The 13,461-nt window shown below is 38.0% G+C and overlaps 1 protein-coding gene across 1 annotated transcript in view; it reads left to right on the forward strand.

Moving 5' to 3' along the window:
- The window catches only part of rpgr (retinitis pigmentosa GTPase regulator), a 29,216-nt gene extending 19,763 nt beyond the window's left edge, over positions 1 to 9,453 (forward strand). Inside the window, exons 10-14 of the mRNA XM_031896209.1 lie at positions 909 to 1,088; positions 1,929 to 2,115; positions 3,460 to 3,566; positions 5,008 to 5,073; positions 7,002 to 9,453. Of these exons, the coding sequence (XP_031752069.1) occupies positions 909 to 1,088; positions 1,929 to 2,115; positions 3,460 to 3,566; positions 5,008 to 5,073; positions 7,002 to 9,074 (2,613 nt within the window). The 3' untranslated portion in view covers positions 9,075 to 9,453. The remainder of the gene's footprint in view (positions 1 to 908; positions 1,089 to 1,928; positions 2,116 to 3,459; positions 3,567 to 5,007; positions 5,074 to 7,001) is intronic.
- Positions 9,454 to 13,461: the final 4,008 nt, after the last annotated feature.

A 13,461-nucleotide genomic window follows, 5' to 3' on the forward strand; every position in this document is an offset into this window, starting at 1 on the left:
CATAGCAACCAATAAAATGTCTGCTTTTAAAATAGTGACCAGAAATTTCTACCTGCTGATTAGTTGCTCTTAATGCTTTTTTTTTTACATAAACCCTCAAAGTTGTAAGACACAGGGCATTCCTCTTGTTTTGGGTATACTAAAGCATAATTTTCAGATTTGTAGCAGCCAAACTCCTCTCCCAGCTAAAGCATAGTTAGTGGGCTACATGGCCCTGGATTAATTGAACCTTTCATGTTAGATATGCTGTTTAAGGAATTGCATAGATTTTCCCACACCTGGAGAGATGATTTCAACTTCCTTTGCCCTTCTTATTTTGCAGAGAAATGTATTTCAAAGTAGTAAGAAAACAGGATGTAAATGCAAAATGCAATTATTCTGTCATCATCCATCTATTTATTGTGTCTTAATAACTCCCAGTATCTAAACAGAATTAAGTTTGTTTTTTGTAATATAACCTTGTTTTTCCAATATGGCATGGGATCACCCCAATATTGGGAAAATCAGAGAAATGCAAAGATTGTGATCACCCCCTCAAGTGTTTTTTGGATATCACCCCAATATTCCCCAACTTAACACTTCCCCCTTGTAGTACCTCCCAAATTGCAGAGCTGCGCAGTGATGTTTGGCCTCTTTACTTCCATTCTCAGATTGGAAAACGGTTATTAGTAACCAGGAGCAAGGGTCAGGTTCCAGTAAATATGCACCTACTCGCTGATCACTACCATCCAACCTTGTACAGTGACCATGCCAAATATGTCTGTCAGAAACAGGGCTACCAGGGGAACAGCTAGGTTTTGGGCAAAGGGGGGGGGGGGGGTAATGAATTTGACAAGTAGGAGTATGTACTGTAAATAATTGACTGTTTAGTTGTCCTTTAATATCTTAGGTTATATCTGCAATTTTAGGTGGCCTGTGGTGGATGCCATATGCTGGTCTTTGCAACTCCAAGGCCTCAGGAATCAGAGGTGATCATTAATGATGAGCTAAAGGAAAATCTTTTGGTAGTCCCTTCTTTGAATGGTGATAGCGAAATGTCTACATCATTACAGAGATCTCATTCTGCACGCCTTCGAAGAAGAGAGAAGGTAAGAAAATTGATTCGCAAGTTTTGTTTCTTACATTAAGACTAAATACATGGTAATGGTTGTTGACAATAGAAAGGCTAAATGAAAGCTCAACTTAGTAGCTGAACAGATTCCCAACTACAGAGCGTTTTTTTCCTTCTTGGGCTACATTAGTGTAGTGCAGGGTTTTCTGATCAGCTTAGTAAAGCCACATACACACTTCTGGCTCTTCGTAAGCTTATAAGAAATGCCTGCACTAAACTGATAAGCCCCAAGAAAGGAAAACTGGTCTGTAGTTGGGAATATAATCAGCTATTATCTGGCTGTTGCTTTGAAAACCCAGTTGGTGAGCTTTAGCCTGTAGAATAAACCCATGTAAATGGTATTTTCTTGGAGCTTTTTGGGATTAGTTCCCAGAATAACTTGTATTTATTTTTCTACAAGGATATAAAACCTGTTGGTGAGACAAGTCTTTAAAGCCCTTCATGTACTGCTAGAGTTTCAGGGATGAATTCCCCTAAGGTCTCCAGTTAGAAGAATTTGCATAGTATACACTCTATCAGGCATTGCAACAGGCAACTAGTATGGCCATTTTTCAATAAGACTTTTTTTTTTTATTTTACAAAGCTTGTTCCAGTACACTTCATCTTCTGCAATAGAATTATACAGACATATGGAATTGCTCTTCCTGACAGTCTTTGCTTTATTAGCCTGATATACTGTAAAATAATGTCTTAAGCACAAAAGCATTTTCCTCTGAACTAGATACTATTATGCCTTTAACTTTAAGAACTGCAGTTAATCTGAGTTATCTTAAATGCAGGAGAAATTTATGAGATTTACTTTTTTTTTTCTTCTTAGGAGACATCACCTGAACAATTTCGTGGCTTAAATAGAACGTTACCACCTTTGAGAAATCATTCCCTTAACTCTTCCTTCCTTGCTTCAAGCAAAACAGTTCCTACACGGTTACTTCAAGTGAGTGAATCCAATTCCGGGTCATACAAAGAAACCCACTTACAAGATCTAACACCAAACTCTAAACCTGGTAAGATTCATGTTTTTAGTGCCATGTCATATTTAATATTCTAAAACATGTTGAAGAGAAATTTCTTTCATTGCATCATCCATTATTGTTATCTTCTTTTTCAATACTAACTTCATTTTATTATTATCTCCTTTTTCAAGGCTTCATTTGTGGATAAACAAATTGTTTGGTGTGATATAAGCATAATACTGCAGTGGAAAAACAACTTGCTAGACTTAAGGCAATGCAGACTTTATCATGTTGTCGCTGCAAACAGCATTATAAACGAGCACATTTAATACATATCCTTAAATACCATAGGGCAGGGCTGTCCAAAATAGCTTCTTGCTGGTGTGATTTTGATGACCCACAATTGCACTGGAGTTGCAACATGTATTGAACTCAGCTAGAGGTCTAGAAGAGAGAAGATAATGTATAGGCCTGGGATTGCACTCTGCCTACAAAATACATTACCAGTAATTATTTAAAAATGGCAGGTATTCCCCATATTTATGTATAATCCATTGTTTTTATTTATACTGCACTAACATATTACCTAATATTTTACAGTTGTCATTGCTCACTGCCCCAGTTTCTAAGTTCCTTATCATAACAAACTAGGAGCAGTTTATATTAGGAGACAATTAACTTTCACATATGTTATTAGAGAGTGTGAGGAATCCAGAATACCTGGGAAAACATACAAAACTTGCAGGTAGTGCTCACATTCCCCTGCAATTCAGAATCAAACTCAGGACCCCACTGCTGCTGTAAGCAACCAATACTAGTCACTGTGCCACCAAGCCATATAGCAGGGATCCCCAACCAGTGGCTCGTGAGCAACATGTTGCTCCCCAACCCCTTGGATGTTGCCCCCAGTGGCCTCAAAGCAGGTGCTTATTTTTGAATTTCTGGTAAGGAGGAAAGTTTTGGTTGCATAAAAACCAAGTATAATGCCAAACAGAGCCTTCTGTAGGCTGCCAGTCCACATAGGGGCTATTAAGTAGCCAATCATAGCTCTTATTGGCACCCCCAGGAAACTTTTTCATGCCTGTGTTGCTCCCCAACACTTTTTCCATTTAAACGTGGCTCACGGGTATAAAAGGTTGGGGATCTCTGCCATATAGTGTCTGAACAAATATTGGTGGTCTGCTGTGGGTGAAGTTTGTCTTGTAAAGAGGGGTGTATGGTCATATGATTAGACCTCTAGCATGTAAGTACAACAATGTACGGATATCCCTGCCCTAGGGGAATATATAGAATTTTACAAACATAAATCATAGGAATATGAAATAGAACAAAACCTTTGTTGAAATGTTTTGTATTTACATAATAATGTGGTATAATTTTCTCCTTTATGTGAAGATGCTGCAGACAATGGGGAAAACCTTGTTCAAAGTTTTTCTGCACATGATACTGATAGCGACAATCAACCTGAAGGATATGGCAATACTCCTGATGTCTTAAACATGGTATGTTTGTGGCAGCTTTTTCTTTAAATTGTTATTAACATGGGGTGTTGAATTAACCATTTAACTTACTTCTTTTGTGCAGCTCTGTAAGTGAACTGCCCAGCAGATTAGAATGTATGATAAAGCTATTACTGCACAGTACAGAATATTCCTCTGCTTTGCATGTAAAGTCCTAACACTTTAGAAGTGATAGAGATTCCTCTGCAGATTTTAAGGGTACCTTTGTGCTTAAACACATTCTGCATCTGTGCGATCTTTTTTCAGTGACTATCCAGATACATTGTAAAGTCATTCCAGCTGAATAAAGTCTTGTTATTTATAAAAGATGCTTTGTTCAGAGGTTGATTTATTAAAAAAATAGTGTTAGTAGCTCTGTTATTTGCAGATCTGCTCTCGGAGGCAGGTCTTTTCTACTTTGCTATAAACTGACAAGTGTATTTTAGATTATGATTTTGTGCAGCTGTATGCTGCAAACAAAAAAAATCACTTAGAAAACATTTCAAAGGGAGAAAAAACGATATCAGACTAGTCTACCGGGTGTAGATTGCAGAACGGTATATTTATAAAGTAGTTACTTATAGTACTTCTCGGTGGACTGCTGGTTTGTTTGCTAATTGGGACCAGGAAGCAGACTGTGACTTTTGTTTCATTTTCAAATGTTGCCCTGTTTAGTGCAAAAAATTACATTACGTAAAACAATAAGCAACATGTATGTTCAGCACAGATTCTATTCATTAAACCAGTTTTGAAAAAGAGTATTATGGTCCCTTTAAGATCCACTCATTTCAAAGGGTCATCAAGTGAGCCCAATATGGCCACCTTGTGCTGGCCAATATCATGCTGATCTGATGGGCAAAACAATCGGTGCCAATCAGACCTTCTCATACCAACTGGATTTTTAAACCAGTCTGATAGATGTCTGCCCAATTTTCTGCCAGCTATCTTGCAGGGCCCATACACAGGTAAATAAATTAGTGTGAAGAGGCCAAATCAACAGCTAAAATCTGTCTGTGTATGGCCAGTTTAATGACCAGGTTGTAAATCATCAAAGGTAAATCATCAGTGGTGTAATTATAAGTAACTGTGCCCCACAGTAGAGCATCTGTCAGCTGTTGGAAAGATGATATGGCATGTTTCAGAACCATATACTGAAACAGTCAGGACACCACTGGACTTCCTGTACTCCTGGGTCCAAAAGCAGCCCTTGGCTCTCTTGTATTCATTGCCCTATTAAATATATTCACAGCTGGGTGGTCACAGGTTGGACGTCCATGGCATGGATATTGTATAGTACAGTACACAAGAGCCATGCATATCCTGTATAATATGCTTATAAACTGTGCTTAGTGATGTTATCTTTTGTAGTCCATCCATGTAATAGAAGATATGTTATATTGAAAATAAGCAATTATAGCGCATATCTGGTATTTTTCTGTTTCAGACACATGCAATGAGCCTTAACCCTGCTAACAAAACCTTAAGCTTTTCTCCAGTACAAAAAAGAAAAGTAAGCCCTATTTTTACAATTGGAAAATGTATTGATATTGATTTCCTGTTGCTTTATTAACTCTATTAACGTTGTTAGTATTGTGTGGGAGAATTATGGAATCCCATTTCCATGACCCAGTAATCACGAAGGGTCCTTAGCTGGCCAAGCATTACATTTCTTTAATCTACATACTGTGTCATTGTCATGCAAACTGTAAGAAATAGCACCAGTCATATGAATTATTCCACTCACTTATGGACCTAGTCAGTTTTATGGGTCTTGAAATCACAAAGCAAAAAGACAAGTATTTAGTTGTTAGATTTAATGTTAATGGAGGCTCATTCTCTGATTCTAGTGGTGGGGGATCCTGGGGTACTTATGGGATCGTGCTGTGGCTTGTTATTGCTTTGTGAGTTTGGGTTCATTAACTTTTTCTGGGTTCAGTATTGTGTAGTTCCACTTGGCAGAAAAGTAAACACATACATTTTCATGCAGTTGAATGCATGGAATTACACATCTCAAAATTCTAGTTAAAAATTTTTTAAAAAAATGATTTTTAGTTTTCCTTCTAGTATTATTGGATACAGAATAACAATGTCTGGAAATAAGATTCCCTTGGTTTATATACAACTTTGTTAAGCTATGAGAGTCTGTAAATATAATGTGCTGTTGCCCACTGATACTATGGTTTTCCATCAGTTCTGGTTATCCATCATAAAAGTACTAGTATCCTATGACTGGTGAGTTAATGGTCAAGCAAGGTCTCATTTTATTTCTGATTAATTTGCATTACTTCTGTGTTATGTACCCTTTACCTTCCATTCCATTTATGTTTTTTTCTGCTTTTGTCCTCCACTGATCTAACTCCTTAACTGCAAGCTTTTTTTCATGAAGGAATACTGTCACACCTACTGTCCTGCAACTCACCTCTCTGCAATAGTAACATCAAAAAAATGAAAGTTTTAAAGTTGCTAAAATGTACTGCTGCCCTGCACTAGTAAAAACTGTTTGTTTGCTACTATAATTTATATAAATAAGCTGCTATGTAGCTATGGGAGAACCCATTCATCTTTAAATAGGGCTAAATGGCACAGGTTACGTAGTAGATAACAGACGAGCTCTATAGAATCATAGCTTATCTATTATCTGCTTTGTACTTTCTGTGTATCTGCTGCGACTTTTCTACTTTTTCAGCTTTGAGTGGCTGCTGCCATGGCCACACAGCAGCTTATTTATATAAACTATAGTAGTCTTTCTGAAGCAAACACACATTTTTTTTTACATACAGTACACTGTATTTTAATTACTTTAAAACAATTACAATTTTTTGGGGCGTTACTGTTTCTTTAAAACACTGCTGCCTGTAATGTTCTTCTCCCTGCCTTCCCTACTTATCTGTGCTTCATACCTTTTACCTCCCCCCCCATCATCATCCTGTAGTCCAGTGGTTCTCCACCTTCCTAATGCCGCGACCCTTTAATACAGGTTCTTATGTTGTGGTGACCCCCAAACATAAAATTATTCCTAAGACCATTGGAAATATATGTTTTCAGATGGTCTTAGGCGACCCCTGTGAAAGGGCCGTTCGACCCCCAAAGGGGTCCTGACCCACAAGTTAAGAACTACTGCTGTAGTCTCTGCCTTTGTACGGCATCCTTCCCTCCTGCTTCTGCTTCTAGTTTACTCACCTTTACCTTTGCTTTTTCCATTAAAAAAAAAATACTTCACGCTTTTGTTTTCCTTTTTTTTGTACAAAATTACTTTAATTCTATAATAATCATTACATTAAGTTTATAAAATTTCTATCTTAACATTTTTATATCATTTGCCACTCTTCATTTACATTGCTACTTAAACTTTTGTTTTGCTTCTCTTTTCTTTAAATTCATTTCATCTGTCCTAAATCTATCCATTTCTTCTTATTGTTTGCTTTTCGTGTGGATTAGAAGAACACTAAAAATGTGAAACTGAAATATGATGGTAAGGTGGACACAGTACAAATGAACAAAAGCAGGTCACAGCAGCTTTCCTTAATGTCATCTAAATCCCAGAGTTCTGATGGGGGTGATTCCAGTGCTGGCCAGAACTCTCAGTACTCAAGTGCAGATGTAACTGAAGAGCTACCAATAGCTTTGAAAATAATAAAAGAAAAATTTCACAAGGCTAGAGAAACCAGTAAATTAAAGTTTTTCTCCAGCCAGGAACAAATGCAAACTGATGTTCCCAGCAGTGAGCATCAGCTTATGGCCTCTAACCTTTCAGATAAAAGATACGAAAGGCAATCTGATAGCACAATAACTGAACGTCAGAAACAACATTCTAAACATCCTAATATGATATGTGTTAAAAATCTGGAGGGTAAAAATGGTCAAAAAACCTTAAAATTTAGTGCTAAGGGTAGTTTTGTAAGCAAGGCTGAAATTAGTTCATCCTCCTCAAGTTTAGTATCATCAGCTGACATGTCAGATAGTAGAATTAAAAGAAGTCATAAAAAGCAACATGCAAATCTGCATTCCATTCAAGGAGATGAAATAAATAGATTAGGGAGTTCCAAACAGAAATTAAAAGAAAATAATAAAGAAATGCAAAAGCTTTGTGATGAAAGTGATAGTCAGATCAATATGGCAGAGCTAGACACAGAAGTGGAACAAGAAGGAGAAGATGAACAAAAAAGCAAGAAAGGAGGGACTTGGGATGAAGATGAGGATGCAGAAGAGGAAGGCGAGGGTAATACAAATGAAAGGGTGGTAGAAGTGGAAGGACATAAGGAAGAGGAGGGAACAGAAAATGAGGAGGAGGGGGAGGATGTAGGTGGTACAGAGGTGGAGGAAAAAGATAGTGAGGAAGAGGATGAAGAGGGGGAGGAAAGAATGTATGGTGAAGAAGAAGGAAAAGATGAAGAGGGGGCATTGAAGGAGGGAGAGGACGAAGAAGAGGAGGAGGGAGAAGACAAGGGAGAGAACGAAGAAGAGGAGGAGGGAGAGGACAAAGAAGAAGAAGAAGAGGAGGGAGAGGACAAAGACCAGGGAGAGGATGAAGAAGAGGGGGGAGAGAATGAGGAAGAGGAAGGGAAGGAGGAAGAACAGGAGGAGGATGGAGAGGATGAAGAAGAGGAGGATGGAGAGGACGAAGAAGAGAAGGAGGGAGAGGATGAAGAAGAGGAGGAGGGAGAGGACGAAGAAGAGGAGGAGGGAGAGGATGAAGAAGAAGAGGAGGGAGAGGATGAAGAAGAGCAGGAGGGAGAGGGGGAGGATGAAGAGGAGAAGGAGGGAGAAGATGAAGAAGAGGAGGAGGGAGAAGATGAAGAAGAGGAGGAGGGAGAAGATGAAGAAGAGGAGGAGGGAGAGGATGAAGAAGAGGAGGAGGGAGAGGATGAAGAAGAGGAGGAGGAGGAGGAGGGAGAGGACGAAGAGGAGGAGGAGGGAGAGGATGAAGAGGAGGGAGAAGATGAAGAAGAAGAGGAGGAGGAGGGAGAAGATGATGAAGAGGAGGAGGAGGGAGAAGATGATGAAGAGGAGGAGGAGGAAGAAGAGGAGGAGGCAGAAGATGAAGAAGAGGAGGAGGAGGAGGGAGAAGATGAGGAGGAGGAGGAGGGAGAAGATGAGGAGGAGGAGGAGGAGGGAGAAGATGAGGAGGAGGAGGAGGGAGAAGATGAGGAGGAGGAGGAGGGAGAAGATGAGGAGGAGGAGGGAGAGGATGATGAAGAAGAGGAGGATGAGGATGATGAAGAAGAGGAGGATGAGGGAGAAAATTTAGGAAAAAAGGAAAAGCATGAAGAAGAGGTAGTTGGTAAGGGAAAAAATAGAAAACAAGAATCTAAAGAAAAGTCTAAACCAAAGAAACCATCTCAGAAAATGCCTAAACAGAAGAAAAATGATAGTAATATGAAGAACCAGAGGATAAAGAAAATTAAGATGCCACATTATGAAGATATTGAAAAATTTAAAAAAATAGAGGAGCTAGATAATTCAGTTCAGTTCTGGGATAGCATTTTACCTCATTACTTGAATTTAAAGTAAGCCTTGAAAAGCCTGCAGCAGCCTGTCTTGAGTCTAAGGGGCATTTATCAATCCCAGGAGCTGTCTATGCTGAGAATTTATGTTTTAGAAAAAAAGTGGGCTTATATTTTGACTGCTACTTAGGATATCAGTGCTAAAAAAAATTTGATGGTATATACAACTTTAATAGTATTCTACATGCATTAATTCATGTTATCATAGTGTCTGTGCTAGCATGTGTTAATGTACAATCTCAAAGTATTATGTAGAAGTAAATGTGTAAAAATTCTGAACAAGGTAGTTGTGCTTAGGAAACGCATTCTTCCATACTCTGTATCCTGATAAACGTAGCTCAGTATGTGTAGCATGTCCCTTTACCTTAACTGAAACTGACCTTCTGCTGAATATACTTATTAGCACCTAAGGTAACATGCCTTACAAGGATTGCCTTCTATCTGTTGGTCTGCTAAAGGCTGCAAACCGCCCTGCTGAGAACATAAAACTGTAAATGGAAAAACTCTCTTGTCAGCCTGCATGTTGTCACAGTTAGCCAAATCATAACATATTAACAACATTTTACTGATTTTGCAATTTTTCTATTTAACATCAGCTATTTTGTATTTTCACTCCACCTCGACTGAAACTTTTGAACACTTAATAAAGGGGCAAAGGTTGTTTACTGATAGTTTTTTAAAAATAGGAAATCCAATTTCTCAAATACTTGCCATCTTGTGGTTCATGTATAGTCTGTTGTTTTTAATTATTGTGTTTTCCCATTTTATACCATGTTTTCTGTTTACATTTATATCATTTTTTGTATTTGTAATCCAGCATAGATGTGTACTATAACAGCTTATATGTAGATATATGAACATGTTAACTTTTCTTACATGAATGCTGAATGTATCCGGCCAGATAAGCATGTGCCAAATAAATTGATCTTGAAAGTTTTTTTTTTTTTATATGAAAACAATTTGATGTCTTATTAATTTTATGTGCAAATGGTTTCAAGATATGCTTTTTTTATTCACATTAAACAATAAATATATAAATATCAATATTATACATGAATTAAGCTGACCATACATGGGTCAATAACAGCTGCATACTGAGTCAGCAACTTATTGGCCTGTGTATGGGGCCCACCATTTGGCCTGCCCATCCAGTATATGGCAGAATATTGGATATCTTTCTGGCAGACTTAAACATCCTATCAACAAAGAAGGCATCTGCATATTGATGCGGTTCTTGTCTGACAGCTCTGCATAGCTCCCTCGGCCTATAATCGTGTCAGCTTGAATTGCCCCAGAATGTTGGTGAGCAAATTTGGCTGAGATCTAACGTGTATAGGCAGCTTTGCATTTCTTTGGAAGATTTTTATTGAACTCTGCCCATTGACATTTGGCCCTTACTAATAGTTGGCATTGATATGTCTAGCAAACACTATGGTTAGATATAACAAAAAAGTCTACTAACCATTATCATATTCAAACTTATTATTGTGGTTATGTAGGAATTAAGAGCCAGCTTGATAATTGTGTGTACGTATTAAACACATTTCCATTCTTTTAGGTACATTGCTAAGAGGCTGATTTATTATAGGTTGCTATTTTTAACCCTCTGTACCCCCATGTAAGATTTTGCTAAGCGGAAAAAAGCTTTTCTGAATTGTTAATACCCCTTTTAACTTGTTTTGTGTTAAATTAAATGCATTGTTTACATTTTTTGGGATTTTAACAATTTGATGAGGTGATAAAGATTGACTCTAAGGGCTAAGATACATGGAGCTACTTGTACCCTGCCATAGACAATACTGGGAATTGCCTCTGCTAAAATACACGTAGAGACAAGTAGTGTGTCATTGCCCTAACACCCTATAGAACAAATTAGCACTCATCCTGCAAATAAACATTGCTTTGATAAATGTGTCTATTTGTTAAAAAAGTGGTTATAAATGTGAGAACATTTGGACTGCTGGAAGATTTCTCCATTCATAATTTTTGTACTTCAAACCCTAGGTTTTTATGTAAGTTCCTGTGATGCATGCATGTATTGCTACCATGCAATGCAGATTACTGCCACTTGTATTCCTCTTCTTTTTCTCAACTTGCTTAAATCATTTTAGTTTGTATCATTTTGCATCATACACTTTCAGTACACTTGTGACATCAGGTAAGAAACTCTAAAACTAGCGGAAATTTTTAAAAACAGAAGGGGCTCATTTACTAGTTTACAATATTGATGCAGTCTGCCATGTTATCTGCCCACAATGCAATGTCTTGCTCCTAAGGGCAGTGGCAAATGTGAAGATTAGTCCCCTGCGACTAACCTCCTTTAAATGCCATCCCATCGGCAAGAATGTAAAACGCCGGTGTGATGGCATACGTGTGGCTTCGGTTTCCTGAAGTCGCCCAAAGTTCCCTTGCGAGGCAACCTCAGGCAACTTCGAGAAACCGAAGCGGCGCGTATGCCATCCCACCAGTGATTTACATTCTTTCCGGTGGGATAGCATTATGGGGAGATTAGTCACCCGCGGTAACAAAGATTTATCACGGGGGCGACTAATCTCCCCGTGTGTCACCGCCCTTAAATTCAGTCTTATTGCCGGGGCCACAAATATAATGAATATTCTGCAGGGCAAAAGTTTGCTTCGATTAGTGAGTAGTTCACATTTAGGTACAGGTTGCAATGGTTACAGTGACAGCGTGGTGGTGGAGCATGCACATATTCCCTTTATGTCAACCCAAAAAAAAGTTTTGCCTAATAAAAGAAAACATAATTCTAAGCAACTTTCCAATATCAATTTACTGCTGCACCAATAAATAGTAAATGAGCCCTATGACATTTAAATGGTTTTTAAACTGATTTTGAACTTAATATTATTTTTCAGTACCTAATTTAAGGTGCAAATTATGGGTTTTTTATCATTTGTGCATAGAAATTGTAGATCTTACATTTAGAAGAATGGTCCGTTAATGTAGCATTCTGAATAGGTCCTACAATCTCTATAACTAGCTTTAAATACCCTACCCTATTTAGCCAGCATCTAACAGCGCTGCATTCAGCTCATATAAACTAGTTTATATGAGCTTATAGTCCTTTCAGCCCCTTTGATCTCGTAGTCACCTATTAATCAAGCAGAGGCAGTGACATAAGTAGATTTTATTGGGCCCTACATTGGTAAGTTTAACTATCCTGCCAAGATCTATTGAAATTTCTGGGCCCTGACACTCCTGGGCCCCCCTACAACTGCAGAGTCTGCTTTCTCAGTAGTTACGCTCCTTTGTCAGCTTTAAAGTGACTTGGGAGATGCACAATAAATACTTCAAGCTGTGTAGTGATTAAAGTAAAGTAAAGAGTTATTGATACTGTACCACGACATGTTAGGCTTCAGACACAACTTCAGAAAGTAAATGGAATGGAGAGTTACTTAATTGATCTGATATTAAAACAGGAACAGGAGGAGGAGGAGGAGGAGGAGTCTGAAGAGGAAGATAATAGTTCTGAAGGGAAGGAAGAAGACGATCAGGACAATGTTGAAAAACAAGTGGTGGAAGAAGAGGAGCCTGAAGAAGTGTCAGAAGAAGAGGAGGAGGAGGAGGAGGAGGATACCAAAAGTGAAAATGATCAAGTAAAACCCTCTGAAAACATAGCTGAGGACACAAAGGTAACATTTATTTAATTGTATCTAGACTCTTCATTTTGATTGTCATTACTTGAATTTACTGCAATTATTATAGATCTGGAAAGCTGTTACTAAAAAAATTCTTAATAAAGCTTGCTAAATTGTCCTAGATAAAGGACAAGGAAAGGGTAATATAGTGGAAGGTGCCAGTATGTGTATTAAATTATAATGTTAGTATTTCATATGGCTCCCTTTCAGTTATCAAGGCTATCAATCACTCTGTAGACCAGAATAATGTTGGGTTGCTGAAATTGACACAGGTATCTGGTTTGATAAAAGTGCCAGTTTGTTAAAAACTGTTAGGAAAGTTTTGATAAATGGGAAAATATTAAAATGCTGACAGTCCTTCAGCACTCCCAGCTGGGTATATGATAAATCAGCCCTTGTGTATCTTGGTGTCTGTCAGTGTATGGAAGTTTGTATATTTACAATTGGTTATTCTACAGCTTATCTATAAGAAGACTTTCTGTCATCAGTTACAAAAGGCTTGGGGCAGCCATTTTAGAAAGATGTTAAACCATTACAAGTTATAACACGTCCTTCCTATTTTCAGTGCTTTCTAAAACACAGTATACAGTGTAATAAATGTACAACTTATTCACTCTCAGTTACATCTAGAAAAGTAATTTTTTTTTTTTTTTTTATTAGGGGAAGACGACTGCCGAGGGCAAAGTGAATAATGGTAAGCCAATGTTTTTTCTTACTATTTTTAGTAAGGTGATA

Source organism: Xenopus tropicalis, chromosome 2, assembly GCF_000004195.4.
Source record: "Xenopus tropicalis strain Nigerian chromosome 2, UCB_Xtro_10.0, whole genome shotgun sequence".
NCBI lineage: Eukaryota > Metazoa > Chordata > Amphibia > Anura > Pipidae > Xenopus > Xenopus tropicalis.